The sequence below is a fragment of the Zalophus californianus genome, chromosome 13, assembly GCF_009762305.2.
Source record: "Zalophus californianus isolate mZalCal1 chromosome 13, mZalCal1.pri.v2, whole genome shotgun sequence".
Taxonomy (NCBI): domain Eukaryota; kingdom Metazoa; phylum Chordata; class Mammalia; order Carnivora; family Otariidae; genus Zalophus; species Zalophus californianus.
In genome coordinates, this window is record NC_045607.1 from 28328611 (window position 1) to 28351831 (window position 23221).

A 23221-nucleotide genomic window follows, 5' to 3' on the forward strand; every position below is an offset into this window, starting at 1 on the left:
TATTCACAAATCAGTCAATGTGATATATCACATCAACAAAATAAGGAATAAAAACCATACAATCATTTCAGTAGATGGAGAAAAAGCATTTGACAAAGTACAACATCCATTCATGATAAAAGCCCTCAACAAACTAGGTTTAGAGGATATATACCTCAATATAATAAAGGCCCTATATGAATAACCCACAGCTAACAACATACTCAATGGGGAAAAACAGAGCTTTTCCCCTAAGATCAGGAACAAAACAAGGATGCCTACTCTCACCACTTGTATGCAACATGATACTAAAGTCCTAGCCACACCAATCAGCCAACAAAAAGAAATAAAAGGCATCCAAACTGGCAAGGAAGAAGTAAAACTCTCACAATTTCCAGATGACATGATACTATATATAGAAAGCAAAAGATCTACCAAAAAACTGCTAGAACTGATAAATGAAGTCAGTAAAGTTGCAGGATACAAAATCAATGTACAGAAATCTGTTGCCTTCTATGTACCAATAATCAAACAGCCGAAAAATTATACACCAATAATGAAACAGCAGAAAAATTAATATTCCCGTTTACAATTGCACCAAAAATAATAAAACACCTAGAAATAAACTTAACCAAGAGGGTAAAAGACCTGTACACTGAAAACTATAAAGCACTGATGAATAAAATTATAGATAACATACACAAATGAGAAGGTATTCCAGATTCATGTACTGGAAGAACAAATAATGTTAAATTCATCATACTACCCAAAGCAATCTACAGATGTAATGCAATCTCTATCAAAATACCAGTATCATTTTTCACAGAACTACAACAAACAATCCCAAAATTTGTACGGAACCACAAAAGACCCTGAAGAGCCAAAGCAATCTTGAAAAAGAAGAACAAAGCTGGAGGTATCACAATCCTACATTTCAAGATATACTATAAAGTTGCAATAATCAAAAGAGTATGGTACAGGCACAAAAGTAGACACATAGATCAATGGAATAGAATACAGCGCCCCAAAATAGATCCGTGATTATACGGTCAATTAACCTTCGACTAAGCAGAAAAGAATATACAATGGGAAAAAGTCTCTTCAACAAACGATACTGGGGAACTGGACACTTTCTTACACCATACACAAAAATAAACTCAAAATGAATTAAGGACCTAAACGTGAGACTTGAAACCATAAAAATCCTAGAAGAAAGCATAGGCAATAATTTCTCTGCCATCAGCTATACCAACATTTTTCTAGATAGGTCTCCTGAGGTATGGAAAACAAAAGCAAAAATAAACTATTGGACTATGTCAAAATAAAAAGCTTCTGCACAGCAAAGGAAACAACCAACAAAATTAAGACAACCTATGGAATGGGAGAAGATATTTACAAATGACATATCCATTAAGGGTTAGTATCCAAAATATACAAAGAACTTAAACAACTCCACACTAAAAAAAACAAATAATCCAATTAAAAATGTGCAGAAGACATAAACAGACCTTTCTGCAAAGATAAGAGATGGCCAACAGACACATGAAAAGATGCTCAACATCACTAATCACCAGGGAAATGCAAATCCAAACCACGAGATATTACTTCACACCTGTCAGAATAGCTATACTCAAAAAACACAAGAGACAACAAGTGTTGGCAAGCTTGTGGGGAAAAAGGAACACTTGTGCACTGTTGGTGGGAACGCAAACTGGTGTAGCCACTATGGAAAACAGTATGGAGGCTCCTCAAAAAATTAAAAATATGATTACCATCTAATCCAATAATTTCAAATACTGGGTATTTACCCAAAGAAAATGAAAACACTAATTTGAAAAAATATACAACCCTATGTTTATTGCTGCATTACTTGCAATAGCCAAATTATGGAAGCAGGCCATGTGTCTATCAATAGATGAATGGATAAAGATATGATATAGATACACAATGGAATATTACCCAGCCACAAAAAAGAATGAAATCTTGCCATTTGCAATGCAGACAGATCTAGTGAGTACAACGCTAAGTGAAATAAGTCAGTCAGAAAAAGACAATTACCATATGATTTCACTCATGTGGAATTTAAGAAACAAAGCAGCAAATAAGGAAAAAAGAGACAAACCAAAAAACCACCAACTATAGTTAACAAATTGATGGGGAAGGTGGTAGGCGGATGGGTGAAATGTAACAGGTAAAATGGATTAAAAGTACACTTAATCATGATGAGCACTGAGTAATGTACAGAACTGTTGAATCACTATACACCTGAAACTAAAATAACACTGTATATTAACTATACTGGGATTAAAAAAAACAGCTGTTTTATACTTAGTTGACCCTTAAACAATGGGGTGACTTGGGAGGAAGGTTGGGGCACTGACACCCCTGCCCCACACAGTTCTAAATCCATGATGAATTTTTTTTTTTTTTTAAGTAACCTCCATGCCCAACATAGGGTTTGAATTCACCACCCTGAGATCAAGAGTTGTATGCTCTACCCACTGAAGCAGACAACCCTAAATCTGTGTTTAACTTTTGACCCTCAAACTTAACTAATGGTCAAATGTTAACAAGAAGCTTTATGGAGAAGATAAATGGTTAACACATAGTTTGCATGTTTTATGTATTATATATTGTGTTCTTACAATTAATTAAGTTAAAGAAAATACATTTACAGTACTAAATTGTATTTATCAAAACAAAAAAAAGCCTCAAGTAAGTAGACCCATGCAGTTCAAGCTTATGTTCAGGGATCAACTGTATTTAGAAATATTTCTTACACTAACACCTATTAATAGAGTAAAAAAAAGAAATTCCTACTTGCTATTTCCTTTATTTAATTTCATTTCTATCAACAATCACTACCTCCTAATGATTTAATATCAAGTGTTTAAATGCAAACCTTCATAATTTAGCTTTTTCATTTCGGCTTCAAGTTTTTCTTTAAGTTTCTTCACAGCCTCTAAAGCTTCTTGATCCTTCCTGTAGCCACTATCCATCTTCTTAACTTCAGCCTGTTTAGTCTTTAATTCTTGTTGGGCATGTTTCAACTTCATCTGAGCCTGTTATTGAAAATTTAATAGACTATGTGAGGCAGACAGTGCTAAATGATTAAATGGCCGCAAATGCAGATTGGTTTAAGAAACATCAGCCTTGGGCGCCTGGGTGGCTCAGTTGGTTAAGCAACTGCCTTCAGCTCGGGTCGTGATCCTGGAGTCCCGGGATTGAGTCCCGCATCGGGCTCCCTGCTCAGCAGGGAGTCAGCTTCTTCCTCTGACCCTCCCCCTTCTCATGTACTCTATCTCATTCTCTCTCTCAAATAAATAAATAAAATATAAAAAAAAAGAAACATCAGCCTTGAAAATGTAACTGTTAGGTCACTTGCATTAATATCTCAAGAGATGAATCATTTCCCAGTATTTTCTCCTCAGAAAACTACTGAGTCTAAATGAATATATGCTTACCATAATTCATCAAATAATTTATGTCCATATTTTTAATACTTATTAAAGATGACATTACTGAGTTCAAAAATTATATCAAAGAATAACTGTCATTAGCTGGTTAAATTAAAACACACAGAAAGCTAGTAATCAGAACTCTAGTTCTCCTTTCATATGTGTATTTGTATTTGTGAGTGTTGTTCAATTAACAGTGGAGAAACTGTATTGAGCAATAAGAAAAATTACACTGGAATGGGAAACTGACAAGAGAAATTTCAGTGCTAGGAGTTGGATATTCAAATGCTAGTTTATATAACTGAGTACACTGTTCCTTAAAAGAATGAACCAGTATTCTGAGATCTAGGTGGATGTCACCTCATCTAAAACTGAATAATGGTGGACTTTTCCCAATATATAGTAAGTTAACAGAAAAACTGAGAGGACCTGAAAGTTTTTCTATTGATTTCTTACAGATTTTTGTGACCATCATCTTTGAATGGAAAAGTTGCAAACGCGTAACAGAAAATGTTGAGCAGGATTAATACCAACACAGACATGAACATCTGTATATACTTTTAAAGAGGAGTTGTCTTTTAAAAAAAATTAAAAATACGTGAAAAAATATATGTATTTTTTCTTTCTGCCCTCAACTCTTGCATCCATAGGACTTTAAAAGCTGCACAACTATCTCAACAAATTTGAGGGGCGCCTGGGTGGCTCAGCCGTTAAGCGTCTGCCTTTGGCTCAGGTCATGATCCCAGGGTCCTGGGATCGAGCCCCGCATCTGAGCAGGGAGCCTGCTTCTCCTTCTCCCACTCCCCTTGCTTGTATTCCCTCTCTCGCTGTGTCTCTCTCTGTCAAATCAATAAATAAAATCTTTAAAAAAAAAATGAATCTGAAAGCCTTCACTGACAAGCCTTAAAGATTATGAAATCAGTGTAGGGAAAGGGAAGACTAGAATGGGGGTGAGAGGGAGGTAAAGGTACTTCCAAGGACAAAAAGTAAGGACTAAGTGTGGTGGGCACAGAAATGGACAGGATGTTTGTTTTCCTGTTTCCTGCAGTCTTAGACTGCAACTTTATGTTGCCAACAAAAACAGGGAAAATAAGAAAAAAGAAATTAACCTCAAATATTCCATACAATACTACAAATAAAGCACTTATTGAATTTACAATTTCAACTAATCTATGAAGGTAGTTAATGTTGTATAGCATCTTAAACTGTTGTCATCAATATTTAGCAGTTAAGATATAGAGCGGCAGAATAACAAATTCCATGACACTGATCTGATTATTGTCAATGTTTTACAACAACTGCCAAAGCATAATGTGAAGCAGCTTCTTTAAAAACAAAACAAAAAACAAACAATCACACGTTGTTAATGTCTGTATTTACCTGTTTGGCTTCTGTCTGAGCTTTACTTATGTCATTTTTACAGGCCATCATTTGACCAGCAAGAGTTGCTTCGGCTCCGTCGTCACTGCTAGACAGTCCGGCAGAAACAGCATTGAAGTGCTGCTGTGCAGCAGCCAAAGCTTCAGCATCTTTGTTACCTGCTTCCTGAAGGGCGTTCAGCCCATCTGTTATCTTTTTAACCTCTTTTTCCTTTGCTGCTAAAGTTCTAGAATCCTTCAGAAAGAGTTTCAAATTGGAAAGTATTAGGTTTTAGGAAAGACATCCATTTTTTCCTATACACCAATACCTTTAGGTCATCAAATTTCATAGCATTTTGAAGTGGACATGGTTAAAAGGAAAATAATTTAACCATCATAACTTTAAATACTTTATTTCCATTTTGAAATTCACCGTTTTTCAGATAAATGTGCCCTTATACTACCAGAAGTACTTTCATTCCATATGTTATAGTCTAATCTAGAAATTAGCTAAAATATTATAGTGCAAACCAACCATTTGAAGAAACTAAAAATCACTTTCTAGAGCTTCAAAATTGAATAACCATTCTACTCTAAGCTTCAAAGTAGAGACTATAAGATTAGGAGCGTGTACATGAAAATTTATAAACTATCAAAGACCATAAAATTTAAATATTAAATACTTGTGGGAACAGCATTACTAATACTTAACATCTTTTAAGTTATATGCACTATAACACCATATATACTAAGATACCAGCACTGGAAAAAAAATAGAATCCAGCTATATTATTTACATGAAAGTGACCAGAAGTTTTGGCCCACATGTTTAACTCATGATTCATTAAATATTTATTAGATGTTTACCATGTACCAGGCATTGTTCTAGACATTAAAGACATGGTCCTCAGGGACCCTATATTCTAGAATGGAAGACATAGGAAAAAATAAAGCAAGGTAAAGGGACCGAAAGTGATGGGAACTACTATTTTAAGAACAATGAGGGAAGGCCTTTTTGTGGTGACATTTTGAGCAGAAACCTACATGAAATAAAAGGAATGATCATGCTGATACTAAGGGGACAAATACTAGGCACACTCTGCAGAATATGCTTAGGTGTTTGAGGAACTGTGCTTGGAACACAGTGAACAAGTGGAAAAGGAGCCAGGAGTCCTATCAGGTAGGGATGGTAAAGGCTCAATTATACATGTGACTTTGAAACCATTAAAGAATTTTAAGCACAAGAGTGATGTCATACAATTTATATTTCAGCTTCTGTAAAGAGCTGACTGTAGAGCAGCAAGAGTAAAAGCAGGATAACTGATATGGACACTATTACAGCATCCTTCATGGGTGGTGATGGCTTGCAGGTTAGCAGTGATGGAGGTGATGAAAAGTGGCTGTATTCAGGATGTCCTTTAAAAGTCAAGAGAGTTTGCTGATGGATTAGATATGGAGTTTGAGAAAAAAGGTGGAATGCAGGAAGACTCCAGGATTTCTGGACTGAACAATTAGGTTAATAGTGGTGCCTGGTACCATTTTCTAACATGGAGAAAATTCAACTACTAAAAGAAGTTTGGGGGGCGTGTGGGTGGCTCAGTAGTTAGATGTCTGCCCTGGGCTCAGGTCATGATCCTAGGGTCCTGGGACTGAGCCCCGCATTGGGCTCCCTGCTTGGCGGGAAGCCTGCTTCTCCCTCTCCCGCTCCCCCTGCTTGTGTTTCTGCTCTCGCTATCTCTCTGTCAAATAAATAAATAAAATCTTAAAAAAATAATAATAAAACAGGTTTGAGTAGGCAGGGAAAATTTAAGAGTTCTATTTTTGATACATTAAGTTTTAGACTTTTTGTTAATCATATATGTAAAACATCAATCCAATAGCTGGACAAATGTTCAGGGAAGGAGTCAAGGTTAATTATAGATCTGAACATCACCCTGCAGATGGTATTTTAGGGCTACCAGGCTGGATGGGATTACCTAAGAAATGAGTGCATATAAAAGAAGCCTTTTTGTGTTTTGATTTGTCTATCTAGACTGGATTCAATATTCCCATATTCAACTACCTAATCAACATCTCTACTTAAATGTTTAACAGGCACCTCAAGCCTATTACGTTCACACTGTACTTCTTTCTATTCTCTACTAAGCTAATGGTAACGATATTTCCAATTGTCAAAGACAAAAATCCACCGCTATATTCCTAGCCCAAATTATACTTGGTCCATAGCACACACTCAATAAATATTAATTAAAGACAAGTGTATACTAGTGGAATTAAACTGAACTTCATATTTACTTACCTCAATCATATTTTTCTCTAGCTCTTTGCGTTTGTTCTCTTCACTTGCCAGATTTTTCTTCTTGAGATCAAAGGCACTTTGAGATTTAGTATTAACTCGCTGAGCTTCTGCAAGAGCATCTTCTAAAGATCGGAGTATACCTCCAATTTCCTATAATCAAATGCACCCAATTCAATCAACGTACTTATAATTTACTCATGTCATCATCTTCTTGTATGACTTCTAGAAGATTTACTTTTTATAAGCTATTTATTATCATACATTAAGATTAACAAATCAATATAGAAGACCATGCCCAGTAAATATTAGTTATTATATATAACTTTTTCACAGTATATTATCTATTCTTACGTATATATCTGACCTTATCTTTTCCTTTTTCCAACTCTTCTATTTCATGACTAAGTGCTTTTATTTTTTTATCATTCTCAGACAATTTTTCTTGAAGCTTTACAACTTTATCTTGCATTTCTTTTAACTCCTCGGCTGAGCGTTCTTTTGTATCTTCAGCCAGCAAAAACTGATAGGCAATATATAAACGACTCAAATGTTCTATTTCCCTCATTACTTTTTGGTATTCCAAGTAGGAAGATCTTTCCTAGAACAGAAATCACCAATAAAGTATAATTCAAACTTCATATTTTTCAACAAATTTAGAAAGACTCAAACTATAGCAACATGTATAAAATTTCCCATCACATAATAGATTTTGTCTTAGATTAGTGATCATGGATTATAGAGACTTTAACATTAGACCTCTGGCTTTTCAGACAGAATTATACCATCTCCAGTGAATCTCATGTGGCTATTTCTTCTAATATATAATCAGGCAGTTGGGATTAACAAAGAAATGTAGACATAAGGTTCATAAACTGGGGTCAGTAAGTAGTCTATAAATATGACCTATAGAACCACCAATGATATACTATTACATGTATTTTGTAGTAGTATTACCGAGATGCCTACCCAACATTCAATCATGTAACTACTTACAAACATATGCTCACACATTACTAAGCTTGATTCCAATAAGGACCTGCTAGGGCAGACAGAATAATAATTAAAATCTTGAACTTGCAGGTGAAGAAATGAATTCAGTGTGGTTAAATGACCTCTCCGTGTTGTTAGATTTAGAAAGAATTTGGCAAAATTGGGTATAAAACCTGGGTTTAAACTCATGATCTAGTGTTTTCTACTAACTGTTCATATAAACAGGATACCTTCAAGATCACTTTTCAGTTTTTCTAATAACATCCACACTACTATATGGATTCAGAAGACAACTTTTGAGAAGTATCAAATTTTAATGAGCATTTAATGAATTCCTAAATGCATAACTTTAAAATCAATGCGGTCTAAGTGCATTTTTTCACTGAAACATTGATGATGTCAGAAGCTACAAAGATTACAGAAAAAATCTGGACATCTGTTTCAGTACCCCTCACTTACCAACTGTCTTGACAGCAGTAATTGCAGTGATAGCCCCTATTATCCTAGGAGATATTCACTCTACCAACAGGGTTACTAGGACTGTGATATCCTCAAGAAATAGTCCACTAATTCCAATTATCCAGGAAAATTCAGACTTCTCTTCAACAAATTATTACAATCTAGCATATCATTTTCTGAGATTATGAAGAGCAATGATTAATAGATAGGAAGAACATGGCCTCTACAAGAAGGCTGATTATCAAGTACCAACTCTTAACTCCAATCTCTCCCACAGAAAAATTCCTGAGATGTGGTATACATTTCATCTCTATTTGTATAATCTTGAATATGTCACCATTTTTGAGAGACGCTCTAGCTGGCTATCCTCTATACAGTATATACCTCTTTTAATTTTTGAATGGTTGGAGTAATCTCTTCTTCAAGTATCTGGAAAATAAAGGAAAATCAAATTTTTCAGTATGAAAGTACCATTAAAAACACTGAAAAGGAAAAGAAGCATGAAGTCCAAGGAAAACTAGGGAGGGGGAATTTCCTCTTTACAGCAGAGAAACTCTGAAATTACTCTCGTCTTTAAAAATGTTTTATGTAAATTTAATTACCGTCTTAATTTCTTTCAGCTTAGCCTCTTTTTTTTCTATAGTTTTCTGGGCAGCTATTTTTTTGTACTCATACATCCTGGTTCCAGCTGCTTCTTCTATCATGGACAAAATCTGGAAAGACAATTATATTAATGTTTTTAGAATCCAAGATAAAGAACTTCATTGGAGTTTACAAAAAGTATATAATTTAAGGCCTTAACTTCACTCAGCATTTTACCAAATAGTGTCCCAAATGGATCAGAGACGTTAAGTGCATGTATTACCCGTAGCCCTAACATTCAAGAAGTATTTCTGACCTTTACTCCAATCCTAAAATCAAACTGCATGCTACACTGAGGTTGCAGAGTAAATCTCTTTTAAAATTGAAGCCAGGGGTGTCTGACTGGCTCAGTCAGCTGAGCATGTGACTCTTGATTTTGGGGTTGTGGGTCTGAGCCCCATTGAAGCCAGTAATTCCTCCCTCCTCTTTTCCTTCATATAGAAGTCTAAGAAAGTAAAGACTAACAACACTCAGTTGTCACTTCAGAAATTTCTAATTAAAATTGTTGCAAGGGATTTCAGTCATTTTTTGCCAACAGGATGAAGCATGACATAACATATGCATTCCAAACACGGCACATGCATTAAGAACTTCGGCAAGTAACTTAATTTTTTGTGCCACAGTTTCTTCATCCACAGGGTACTTAACATCTCACAACACTGTTGAGAATTACACAAAGTAATTCATGTGAAAAGCACTCTGAAAAAGGCAAACACTAGTCAATTGTGTTTTAAAAGTAGAACAATTTTACCAGCACTCCTTTTTCAGAAGCTTCTACTCACCATCAATCCTTATCTCGAGAGGATTATTTCTCTTGAAACCATTTTGATTTCTATGTATTTGACAGGTTTCAAATTAGAAGTTTCCCTTAAAATGTTATCTAAAGAAGATATGCAAGACCTATGTTCAAACCAGACTGGTGTTATCAATGATGTTTTCTTCTTAGTTCTTCTCAATAGAAGAGAGTAACTATAGAGCCTTTGTTCTTACACAAAACATTCATTCCTTCATACCAACTCTTTTCAAGGGGGCTTCAAGAAAAAATTAAAATTAAATCTTAATACCCTATGCCCTAAGAAATCCACTGTATGCAATGAATTAATTTCACTCAAATCTTTTTCTGTAGGGTTTAACTCTGACACGGAACAGTGGTTGAGAAAGGCTGCTTGATACAGTCAAATTTCTTTTAATATTGGGCACATAAAACTCTTAGAAGAAAACAGGAGGTTAAGCTCCTTGACATCGGTCATGGTGAGGATTTTTTTTTGGATTTAACACCAAAGCAAAGGCAACAAAGGCAAAAATAAACAAGTGGGATTATATCAAGCTGAAAACCTGCACAACAAAGGAAACCACAAACAAAATGAAAAGGCAACCTATGGAACGGGAGAAAATAGTTATAAGTCATGAATCTGCTAAGGGGTTAATATTCAAATATGTAAGGAACGTGTGTATGGGAACAAACATTTTTCACAAAAAACATACAGATGGCCAGTATGTATATGAAAGGTACTCAACATCACTAATCATCTGGGAAATGCAAATTAAAACCATGAGCTACTACTTCTGTCAGAATGGTTATTATCACAAAGACAAGAAAAAACAAGAGTTGGTGATGCTGTGGAGAAAAGGGAAACCTTATGTACTGTTGGTAGGAATGTAAATTGGGTGCAGCCATTATGGAAAACTATGAAGGTTCCTCAAAAAATTAAAAATAGAACTACCTACCATATAATCCAGCAATGCCACTTCTGGATATTTATCCAAAGAATACAAAGACACTAACTTAAAAAGGTATCTGCAACCTCATTTATAATACCAAGACATGAAAACAAAGTGTCCACTGACAGATGAATGGATAAAAAAATGTGATATGTATATACACAATGGAATATTATTCAGTTATTTAAAAAAATACAATCTTGCCATTTGTGACAAAATGGATGGAACTTGAGGGCATTATGCTAAGTGAAATAAGTCAGACAGAGAAAGACAAATACTGTATTATCTTACTTGTATGTGGAATCTAAAAAGAAAAAAAGAAAAAACTGAGCAGGGTGTCTGCTTCTCCCTCTGACCCTCTTCCCTCTCGTGCTCTCTCTCTCAAATAAATAAATAAAATCTTTTAAAAAATAAATAAAAATAAAAAAAATCTGCTCAACAATGACCCGTGGCTTTTCTTAAACCTTCTCATTTAATCCTCAAAATACATGAGGGAAGAACTTTTGACTCTAATTTACAGATGAGGAAACAAAGGCTCAGAAGGGTTATGTTATACAGCTTTAAAAAGGTGAGGTGACACAGTGCCAAATAGTAAAAAACAAAAAAAAAAAACAAAAAATGACTTTCTTTACTAATCATTCTTAGTAATGTTTCCAAGAATTTTAATGGAAGAAATTATGCTTAAAAAATTGATTTAAAAGATTAAAAACAATATCTACAGTTATAATTTTTACTGTCCACAAATAGTATCCTTACCTCTGGAGGTTTCATATTCAATACTTTTGTAATTCGGCCCTGAAAAATGAAATGGCAGTTACTATAATGATAGAGTCATATAGGCATACATGTTTATCCGCCCTGAAGTTGTTCCATCCTAATATACGAATCTTTTGGGAGTTCTTTCTTTTACCTACATTACATTTGAGACCAAAGGTACCTTATAATTCCAGAAATTTGCTATTTACCTTTTCACTTACCAGTGACATACAGTTATTAAATAATACAAAGTTAACTCAGACCATATTTCTGAAACAATATTAATGACATAGAAGTCTCCAGCAAGTATATAAATATATAAATGTTGGCATAACTGTTGAACACTTCTTGATTTTTTTTTTTTTTAATGGCTGTGCTCCAAGATAATTTCTAGAAATACATTGCCCACTTCTGGGCCTCAAATAAAAGAGTAAAATCTTTTATTTCAATGCCAGCATACCACTATCAAAAAACAAAACAAAACCCTACTAACTCAACTCTCAGGGCATCATATTACTAGGATTTAGATTCATTTGAAATCAATTTTCAGCTTTGAGGCTGTGATGTGGTAAAAATAATGTTATTTTGGTTGCATTAGGATCCTGCCATTGGCCTTGCTGAGACTTTCTAAGAGGACAGATGGATGGGTCAAGTGAGATAATATAAAGGCAAGACGATATTAGCACTTATTTTTCATTTGAGTAAGTTTCTAAGGAAGAAAATTACCTAAAATTTAATATATATTTGAAATAATAAAATGCTTGAATCCAGTACTTTAAAAGGATACATTATGACAATATATTTTTTAAAAAATTTTTACAGTGACTGTGTATTATTCTTGCAATAACAAAATAAGTCAAGGAAAATTACTTCTAGACATTCTTCAAACTTCAAATGTGTATCTTAGAACATATCAGTACATATAAACAACCTATACTCTTAACAGGTACCCAAATACCAGTACAATAGAAAACAAAAAATGGAAAACCCAAAAAGAAGCACTTCTATTATAATAACTTAAAAAATAAACGATGTCAAAACCATTATATAAAGACCATAAATAAAATACCTGCATGATGAGAAAGTGAGGGTTGTTAACATTAAGGCCAACAGAACAGAAGAGATCTTGTACTCTGGTATTGTTTGCATTTACTCCATTGATTAAATATTTATTTCTACCACCAATAACCACCTAAAAGGGAAGTATTTTAAAAAATATAAATGAACATACACATCTTGAATTAAGACGATAAATTCCCAAATATGTTTCACTTGTTTGTTCTGTCCAACTAATGGTAAATAAAACCAATCCTGAGTAAATAATGGAGGAAGTGTGAGATGGTCAACAAGAATATAGAAGTCAATTGTCCTGACTCAATCCAAAAATTTTTGCTAACTAGTTATATAACTATACACAATCCTCCTAACTTCCCCTGCATTGGACTAGATCTCTAAGGTCACTTTTGACTTTGTTTCCAAGTATGTGTAAAACATATTCTAACCCTGATCACTCTTTCTGCAATTTTTCCACCCTCAGAGGTTAACCCCTCTTTCCCCCACTTTTTAATTTCCAAAGAACAGAAGTCAGATACTAAAAACTAAAGACAAGCAGTTTTGTTTTGGTTTTTGTTGTTTTTGTTTTTAAGAGGGAAAAGGAGAGAGAATCTTAAGCAGGTTTCACGCCCTGCGTTAAGAACCACGAGGGGGCTTGATCTCACAACCCCGAGATCATGACCTGAGCTGAAATCAAGAGTCAGATGCTTAACCAACTGAGCCACCCAGGTGCCCCAAAGACAAGCAGTTTGATAACAATCCTTGACAAGATTCTAAAAGGGGTTAATAAAGACATGACTTGTGAATTCTTGAAAGAAAAAGAGTAATCATAGAGCTTCAAAGAACAACTTATACCAGACACCAGCTTGTTCAGACTCTACTATTGCACTTCTACTGTGACCTAAATCATCATCTCACCCATAGTATTTTGAGGTCCTTAATAAGATGTTTCTCATTCTTCTATCCATATTTCCCAGTGCCTTCAAGAATGCCCAGCACACAGCAAACATTTAATAAAATACTGAATGAGTGTTAATTCATTTCCTGACAGGAGTATGAAGCTGATCATATATTAATATATTTGAACAGACCTAATATAGATAAATATTTTAACAAAATCGTTATGACAAAATTTTGGTGAAAATACAGGCATATGGAATGCGTGAGGAAAGGATTTTTAGGTAGATTAGTAGCAGACTTACTGAAAATTCCTAAAAGGTATTTGATGGATGCTTAATGACACATAACAGGATTTTATCCTAGTCAATGCCTTATTTTTTTTTTAACCATAGGTTTTTATTAAAATAGGGGACTCATAAGTTACATAATGCTAAGATGGAGAGTAAACAGGACTTAACATAATTTTTAAAAACTGACAAAGTAACATTGTATGACTATAAGAAAAAGGGACAGATGTATGGTCCTGCACTGGTTTTAAAAACCTGCTTACATACAGAAATGGCAGTAACACAGCTAATAACACACATTTAAAAAATTAGAGTGATTTTAAGTAAATCAGATATGAACTCATAATGTATTATGAACTCTCCAATGTCATATATGGGAAAACAGAAGGGCACTTAAAATTAAAGAAATGACAATTCTGCTTAATCTTGTCCTAAGGAGACTAATTCTGATAAATGCAATTTAAGGTGCCATGCATTAAAAATAAGGGCATAAAAAACTAGAGCAAATTTGTGTTCAGTGTGATCAGACAAGTGAAGGAAATAGAAACAATTATCAGTTGAAAGACCTAGAGAGATTTAGCTTAAATATTAAATATTTAACACCTAAATATTAAACCTAAATATTAAAATTATGGAATACATTAGATTTGCTTTTCGATGCTCTCAAGGAACCAGATTTAATGTGTAAAAGTTGATGACAATACTTTGGCTCATTTTATAGGAATAACTTTTCAATTAGACCTGTCCAATAACAGAATAGATTACCTCAGAAGAAAACAAGATCCCAACTACAGGTATTCCAGCACAGAGAAGATTCAAGTATGGTTCAAGATTTAAGCATGGTTGAGTGTCTACACTGATTGATGGCTTTTCAAATCCCTTTCAATCCTCTTGGTAAATGGTAGAATCTGTATGATCAAATTTTTAACATAAGGAAGATATTCTTAAGAAATCTAGTCAGAGGGTGCCTGAGCGGCTCAGTCAGTTAAACATCTGCCTTCAGCTCAGGTCATGCATGATCCCAGGGTCCTCGGATGGAACCCCGCACTGCATCGGGCTCCCTGCTCCACGGGAAGCCTGCTTCTCCCTCTCCCACTCCCTCTGCTTGTGTTCCCTCTCTCACTGTTTCTGTCAAATAAATAAATCTTAAAAAAAAAAAGAAATCTAGTCAGTATTTGATCAATTTTACTCATAAACTTTCTCTCCACGAAAGTCATATTGCCAAAAAACACCTCAGACATAAGTTCTTAGATATCCAAATATTTTGAAGCCACTCACCTGCCTTGTTACTGTAATTTCATCATGAACCTCAAATCCTAAAGGGCTTTGCTTTTTGTCAGAATTATCAAATGTGATTGACACTGAAGCTTTGGTAATACCAGCCTGCCCATTTTTGTAAACTAAATCTTGCAAATTAGAAGCCCGAACCTAAAAAAAAAAGAAAAGTGTATCAATTACAAAACCCCATACTGCACAAAATGGCATTAAAATTGGGTTTCTTGCTGTTGGAAAACCACCCATGTAGTATCCATTAAGTAGCCAAGGACAGACAGCTGCATTCAGAACCAAGAAAATCAAGGAAAATGGGAAACCACCTAAAATGAGTGCCTTTCCCCACACGACTTTTCCACCCCTGCATTGAATTGTTTTCCATTCATTTCTTAACTGAAGTTCGTTTGAAAGATTTAGGAAGACAGCATCTAAGAATTTCACTGTTCGTCCAATTCCTTTAGATCCTGAAAAGGCATTATAATGCAGGGTGAATGGGTAGGCATAGACTCTGGAAGAAGACTGCCTTAAAGAATGCCTGACTTTGAGTGTTGCTCCGAACATCTTAAAGGGATGAACCTTATGCAACACCAAGTTTCTGTTTTCTCACCTGAAAGATGGAGTAATACTATCTACCTCTAACGGATTGTGGTGAGGTGTAAGATAATTTGCATAAACAAAAATGCAAATGAAGAGAATACTGGCAATAGTCTCTAAGTTCAATGTGGATTCCCCTCAGGGTCCCCAAACTTATAATTCACATAAATCAGAAAATTTACCTGAGATAGGTTGGAGATGCCCAGCAAAAAGCAGATGGAGTCCAGTATGTTGGATTTCCCACTACCATTTAAACCAGTGATAGCATTGAAGAGGGGGTCAAAACCATTGACTTCAGTCCTCTGAGCATAGGACTTAAATCCTTCAAGGATGATTGACTTAACATGCATTTTCACTACTGACTTGGACAAGTAAACATCTGCTAGGAATCCAACAGGCCACAAAGCAGCTCTGTATAAAACAGAAATTCATAAGTGGGACAGAAATCTGTAATCATAATGTATGTAAAAGACTAAAACGTAAGAATGACAGCTTAAGAGAAAACAGCCACTTGCCGAGCAACTTCCTCTGACGTAAAGACACCTTTTTCCAACTTAATTAATTGGAATTAAACCATTAATTCAACCTGAAGTCAACGACTTACTTTTCTAGGCTTACCTTCCATCTTTATCATACTCTAACAAACTACTGATTATTTCATATCCTACCCCCTTTGCCCATAATGTCCTACTCCCAAAAAGACATGACTCGCTCTTTACTACACTCAAGTCCTTGCTCAAACGCAACCTTACTAGGGTTTTTTCTGACTTCCCTATTTAAAAACGCACCTGTCCCCCTCCCCTCACTCTGCTTTTTCCTTCATCGTACTTAGGATGACACTAAACAGTATTTATTTATCCGTCTATCCAGACTATCGTAATGCAGAATCTTTGCCTGCGTCCACCGCTGTATGCTGGAATAGTGCCTGACTCTAGGGCGCCGGGAAAGGGGAGTGCCATCAATATTCACTAAATAGATGAATCCCACATACTCTCCAGCTTGTTTTCACTCTGCCTGTTCCCTAGCCCCACCAGGCCTTTCTATCAGCACGTTTGCCCGACTCCAATGCTGGAAAGGAAGTAGCCACTCTGTCAGGGAACCCATTAGGGCTGACTTTAGTTTGAGGGCTCCTCTTGCTAACCCCTCTCTCCCCTGGTACACAAACAAAAAAACCCGTCCTCCTCTCCAGGCAAGAAATGCCAGACTAGGCCCAACCTGCCGCGCGCACGCACCCGCCTCACCGCTGCGCCAGGCCGCCCCGGCTTGAGGCGCCCTAGAAGCTAATCCTGGTTACAAGAGCAGAAAGCCGGTCCACTTTGCCGGGCTTCGGGCCCTACTAAGAGAATCCCTCCCTAGCGGCTGCAACACTCGCCCCGCGCTCCGCACCCAGGGCCGGAAATATTTATACCTTTGAATTTCGGCGCGAGCAAAGGACCCCACCTCCACTGCCTATTTCAGTGGCCGGTGCCTCGGAGATGCCTGACGTAGAGGTTCCATTTTTCCCTCCCATCGAACAACCAAAGTGCCAGGGAGATAGGAAAGAGCGTCACGACAAGGGCAGCTCTGGGGATGCGACGGCTGGGGCCTGAGGACTAAAACAGCAAGTGGCATGTGTTGAGCTTAGCATCCGGCACTCCTTGGGCAGCCACGCACCTCAGCCTCGGGGCCTCGCGCCTCGCCGGCCCCGCCCCACCCCAGGCCCCGTAGGCCTCGGGTCCTCCCGGAGGCCCCGCCCCTCCCGGAGTGCCGCGGGCTTGGCGGGACTCGCTTGTACGGCCGCTGTAGTCTTAGAGTCGTGGAGGCAGGGAGGTGGGAATCCTTGTTGCCGGTGTCCTCGTTGTATTTCAGAAGCCTCAGAATTTACCCGATTTGGCTCACATTTATCAAAAATGGGAGGCTGCGCTTTGTCCGGGCTGCGGAGGCGCGGAATTTGGGCGGACTGTGGGGCGCGTTCTGGCTCCGCCCCTCCCGGCTCCGGACCCTGGCGGGCTTTTTCATCTCAAATTTCGCAATGGGCAGGGACGTTAGTTTTCGCGGCGGCTGCCGAAAGCCGTGCTGATCCCAGAGGAGAAATCGTGTAGGGCCGGCAGCAGGAGGTGGACAAATAGGTGTTCCCCTCCCTGCACTTCGATAAAGCAGTGGCAGAACTAACATTTCGGAGAATTTCTTTGGAAACCCGACAGCTAATATTTATTGAGCTTTGTGTGACCGGCTGGGTTCCAAGGGCTTTAAAATCCTGCAACAACTCTGTGAAATCCGTGACACTGTTTTCATTTTGTAGATGAGCGAACTTACTTCCAGTAGTAAGTGGAGAAGCTGGGATTTGTTCCCAAGCAGTCTAGCTCCATAGCGCGTACTCTTAAATTGCTATATACTATTCCTCTTCGTGTTCAGAATCCAGGACCACTAAGAACAGACTCTACACTTACTAGTGTGTTTTGTTCTTAACAAACAAAACTGACCAATTTACTCACAGTTGAGCGTACTGATAACAGTAATTTAGGAAGGACCGCTTCAGAGTGCATTGTAGTACTATCCCTAGGTGATGTATAGAAAGATGTTGCAGCTGGTATACTATTTTAAACCATATATTTAAAACTACCCCCGCCCCCCGCCGTGGCTTTGCAGCATTGGACACCGGTCAAACTGCCAAGAATTACCAAGAATGGGCCTCTGTTTTGACATTCTTTGTCTACTTAAGAAGATAAAATAAGTTTGGGGTGGTTTTGGTTTGTTTACTAAGAATTATTTACTCATATCCCATCCCCTTCTGTACTGTCAATGGTTACTGGCCTAACATCTTTTAGTTAAGTATTTATCTTTGTCTACTTTGGTTCCTACATCTGCTACATTCTACAACTCATATATTGGTTCTATTCAATTTTTTAATTAATTTTTTATTTTAATTGCAGTATCATTAATATACAATGTTATATTAGTTTCAGGGGTGCGATATAATGATTAAACACTTTCATACAACACCCAGTGTTTACAAGTGCAAGCCTTAATCCCCATCACCTATTTAACCCATCCCCCCACCCACCTCTTCTCTGGTAAACCTCAGTTTTTTCTCTAGTTAAGAGTCTGTTTCTTGGTTTGTCTCTTTTTAATCTTTGCTTGTTTCTTTTGTTTCTTAAATTCCACATATGAGTGAGATCATGTGGTATTTGTCTTTCTCCGACTTTTTTTTTTTAAAGATTTCATTTATTTAAGAGAGAGACTGAGAGAGGGCATGAGTGGGGGAGGGTCAGAGGGAGAAGCAGACTCCCCACTGAGCAGCGAGCCCGCCGTGGGACTCGATCCTGGGATTCCGGGATCATGACCTGAGCCAAAGGCAGTAGCTTAGCCAACTGAGCCACCCAGTCGCTCCACTCTGACTTTTTAGCTTAGCATAATTCTCTAGCTCCATCCATGTCATTGCAATGGTCTATTCAATTTTAATATACATTTATTTTCAACAATGTCCCCTTCATCACTTTGTGAGGAAAGAATTTTAATTTGCCAACAAACCCTAAAGTGGGCTTTACCAAGTTGTGAAATAAACATTTCTTTGGGGGTGAAAATGGACGCTATTCGCCTTTGCACTTATTTAATGGATTGTTTATATATTTAAGTCAAATGGATGAAAACAGATGCAAATGCACTTTTGCCAGATGAGCACTTCGGAGTTGTTATAAAAATATACATATCTACTTCCACTGAAAGTGTTTACTAAAATGAAAATTGCTTATTAAAGGAGAGATCTATATCCATTTTAGTCTTCCAGTATGCCAGGAACAGTAAGGAATTTCCTTTACTACGGATGGACTTGAGGAAATAACTAATGCCTTCTGAGATCACAGGGAAGTGGAGAAGATCAAGGCACAAAGCCACTCATACTCCCCTAATTTGGAGAGGGAAGGGCTGGAAGTAAAGATAGACCATAAGGTAAATGTAGTAAAAATAAAACACTGTTCTTGTTTCATCACCATGGATCAAAATCTTTTGAAAGTTTCAAGATTGGCAGGCCGGTGGAGTTTTGGTCCTTATGTATAAGGCGGCAGCACCAACAAAGGCACTGATAAAGCCATAAGGGGGTCCTAGGAAAAAGATTTGGTCTACTCTTCCAGGACACGGAAGGACAGTCTTTCCCTGGGTGCACATTTCTAATTTTAGAGTTCTAAAGTAGCTCTTCTTGGGACTTAGATGAATCCTCTCTCCCTGCAACTTAGGACTGAAGAAAAAATGAAAGGACTTTACCTTCCCTGCAGACATAAGGAAAGGTTGATTCATTTTGTTGAGAGATTAACTTGGGGTTCAAAGGAATGAATTGATAATGATGGGAAGTTCATATTGTAAAACTGTATTGCATAGCAGCACATTTTGAATACACCAGGTATAACCTGTTTGACAATAACAAATATAGCTGAACATAATTTAAGTAATAGAAAAGGAGGTGACCATTCATTTACCTATGGGATCGGGTTAGACCTGTTCACTTTCATTTCAATGACAAAACTGTTTTGAGTACTACATGTTATGTTTGATTCTTTGTGAAATCTGCCTATATTCTTTCATCATAATTTCTGCTATTTTGCCTCTTTAATCAAATATCTTTATTTTCCCTTTCAGGTACTTCCAGCTTTTGAGTTCCTAACTCTACTGTTTACAACATATGCTGAGTTTTACTCATGGTGATTTATATCCTCCCCTGGTACTGTTCTGGGATGGGGTGGTTTTGTTTACGGGAGTCTCTTATGCCCTGAGTTGTGAAAGAGTCCCTTCAGAACAGTTATGTATTTGTTTCTGCCAGGGTTTTTTGGCTCTTAAATATGCTGGGGCATTTGTGAATGATTATTTCTCAGTTTGTGGTTCCTGAATTATGCAGATATTGTAAATTTATGTCATGCAGGCCTGGGGTTTTTATTTCTCACAGGTACCTTTTGTTTGTAACCCCTATTCAAAGCCCCAAGCAAAGAACAAACTTCTCTTCTTCCCCAGACCAGCAGGTGGGATTTTTCGGTCCCAGTGACTGGCAGTTGCTTAAGGCTTGAGGTTTTACCTGAGGGCTTAGTTCCTGCTCCTCCGCCTCACTGAGGCTCCAGGCCTTATGCTTGTGCCCTGAAACCTAGCCACTGGCTCCTGAGCCATATAGCCAGGTTATAAAATGTGGGAGTGGTGCAATTTTTCAGTTTGTTTCTGGCACTGAGAATTTCCTGTCGTGTTTTTTTGTTTTGTTTTGTTTTTTGGGTGGTTTTTTTTTTTTTGGTTTTTGTTATTGAGCTGGGCATATGGTTTATATAATTATTATTATATTTTATCCAGTATTACTATATAAAGGGAAGTTCAGTCAGCCATATTAGAGGTCTTCTTGATGTCGTTTTTGAATGTAGGTGAGTTGGTGTTGGCGGGGTGAGGTCTGGAGCCGGCAACCAAGAAAGAATTCTTAAGACCTCTTTGGTGCAAAAAGGTGGTTTTATTAAAGGATGGGGACGGGACCCATGGGCAGAAAGAGTTGCTGCACTGAAGTTTTGAGGAATGGCTGATTACATACTTGGGAGTTGGGGGGGAGCTAAGGGAGAAGGGAGGTTTTCAAAAGAACATTTTTATGCTAAAGAGGACCCACAGGATATTGAGACCTTGCCATTGTCAAGTTAGGGTGGTTTTTCCCCTCTAGCAAAGCATTAACATTAAGACACTTGGGAGGTTAAAGTTATACTCTGCCTATCACAAGTCCTTGTCCGTGGGCTGCAGGTTACCAGGAAATTTTATTTTATTTACAGTCCCTTCTACCTTTGTTTCCCACATCACTATGGATGGGTAGGTGATGTTAGGGCTCCAGGAAATTTGAGTCTATGGGTCTATGGAAGTTGGGCTATTGATAAGAATGCTTTTTCCTTGTAAATCACTAAGACATTTGTAAACTGATAGAGGCTCATGTCTTGTGGGACTGTGATCTCTATTAGTTGAACCATTTGTTTTTGTTGTTTTTTTTTTTTTTTCCCTTTCCTTAGTTTGAGGGCAGCCGGGAGTGCCTAAGGAATGTCACATATATCCCACGTGGGAGTGGGGGTGGAGGTTTGCAGGGTGTCAGCTTGTGCTTTGTCCTCAGCTTGCCTTCTGTTCCCTCATCATTCTCGTTTACTTTTCATGAAGAACATCAATGATCTCTGTTTTGCCCCTGCCAAGCATTGCTTTCAGATTCTTACATTCCATATAGAAAGTAGCTTTTCCTAAAAAACAGAAAGAAGTCTGGTACCAACTAGCTCTTAAGAAAATATTTTCACACAGTACTCATAAAATGCAAAATTTTCTTATTTCATATTTGTAATTTCAGTTTTTCAGCTCTCTTTGGCTTTTATCACTTCCATGCTGGCTTATGGCCAAAGCTACTCATCTCCTTTCTTCTGTTTTGCCACACCCCTTCCTTTATGAAGATGATTACTTGTGGTAATCAACTTGTGCTCCCCTTTCTCAAATGTAATTCTCATTTCATTGTTGTCTTTGTCATCACGTTATCTCTTTATTTCAAATCCATACACATCTGCTTGATCTTCCTCCAATTGGTTTCCTTTTATTACTAAGTTAGTTCTTATTAGATTCAAACAGACTCTTCACTTTTGGATTTTTATTTCACAAACTCTGCCTCTTCTGTAATTAACATTTTTCTCTGTACTCCTCTACATCATTCTTCAGTCCTCTAGAGCCACAAGTATTTCTTATTCTTTGAATTCTGACTTAAATTCCCACTTCAACAAATATGTATTAGTACCAGTCTCTGCCCTCTCTAAAGTTGTACAAAATACTTATGTTTCTGTATCAGAAATATGATATCTCTGGCTATTCCCTTTCAGTCTCCACTCTTCTCCCCAAATCCCACTCCTACACATAAGGGTGGGGTCTTGCCCTTTGTTTCCCAAGGAACTTCAGACCAGGATAATGTAACATCAATACATTTCTAAGAGTTTGAGGGTGTTTTTCCTTCAAAATACAGCATTTTTATGGACATTAACAGCAGAGCTCATGTGGGGCTTCAGCAATCCAGATCTAATTCTCTTTATATCCTTTGTCAGTGGGCAATGAAAATCATGTCTCCCAGTCTTCTCTGTCATTTCCAGTTCTCCTCTTCCAATTTCTATGGGTCACTGTTTGGAAAAAAAGAAATTGTTTATTGACTTTTATAAGGACAAGCAATAATGTATGGCATAGAATAATCTAGATTCATACATAGTAAAGGACCATGTTTTTAAGAGAAACAAATTTTGCCTACAGTAATATAAATATGTTATAATATTAAGCAAAGCTGTTTATTTTCTTGATGCTATATATCTAAAATCTTTCTGTTCTAGCAGAGAACCATTGCTCTACATTTGTGTAAACTTGAGTATCCATTCAGATGATTCTCTAAAAACAAAGGCTTTTCATCCCTAAAAGTTTAAACCTTCACATTTCAGGGGAAAAAACAGGCCTTGC

At 37.0% G+C, this 23221-nt stretch overlaps 1 protein-coding gene across 1 annotated transcript in view; it reads right to left on the reverse strand.

The window, feature by feature from the left end:
- Window positions 1-17161, reverse strand: part of SMC2 (structural maintenance of chromosomes 2) — a 72091-nt gene extending 54930 nt beyond the window's left edge. The window contains exons 1-11 of the mRNA XM_027616772.2: window positions 17011-17161; window positions 15952-16180; window positions 15182-15331; window positions 12733-12855; window positions 11664-11702; window positions 9146-9256; window positions 8928-8972; window positions 7459-7692; window positions 7095-7244; window positions 4818-5051; window positions 2882-3041 (exon numbers count right to left, since the gene is read on the reverse strand). Of these exons, the coding sequence (XP_027472573.1) occupies window positions 2882-3041; window positions 4818-5051; window positions 7095-7244; window positions 7459-7692; window positions 8928-8972; window positions 9146-9256; window positions 11664-11702; window positions 12733-12855; window positions 15182-15331; window positions 15952-16119 (1414 nt within the window). The 5' untranslated portion in view covers window positions 16120-16180; window positions 17011-17161. The remainder of the gene's footprint in view (window positions 1-2881; window positions 3042-4817; window positions 5052-7094; window positions 7245-7458; window positions 7693-8927; window positions 8973-9145; window positions 9257-11663; window positions 11703-12732; window positions 12856-15181; window positions 15332-15951; window positions 16181-17010) is intronic.
- Between the last annotated feature and the right edge of the window lie 6060 nt (window positions 17162-23221).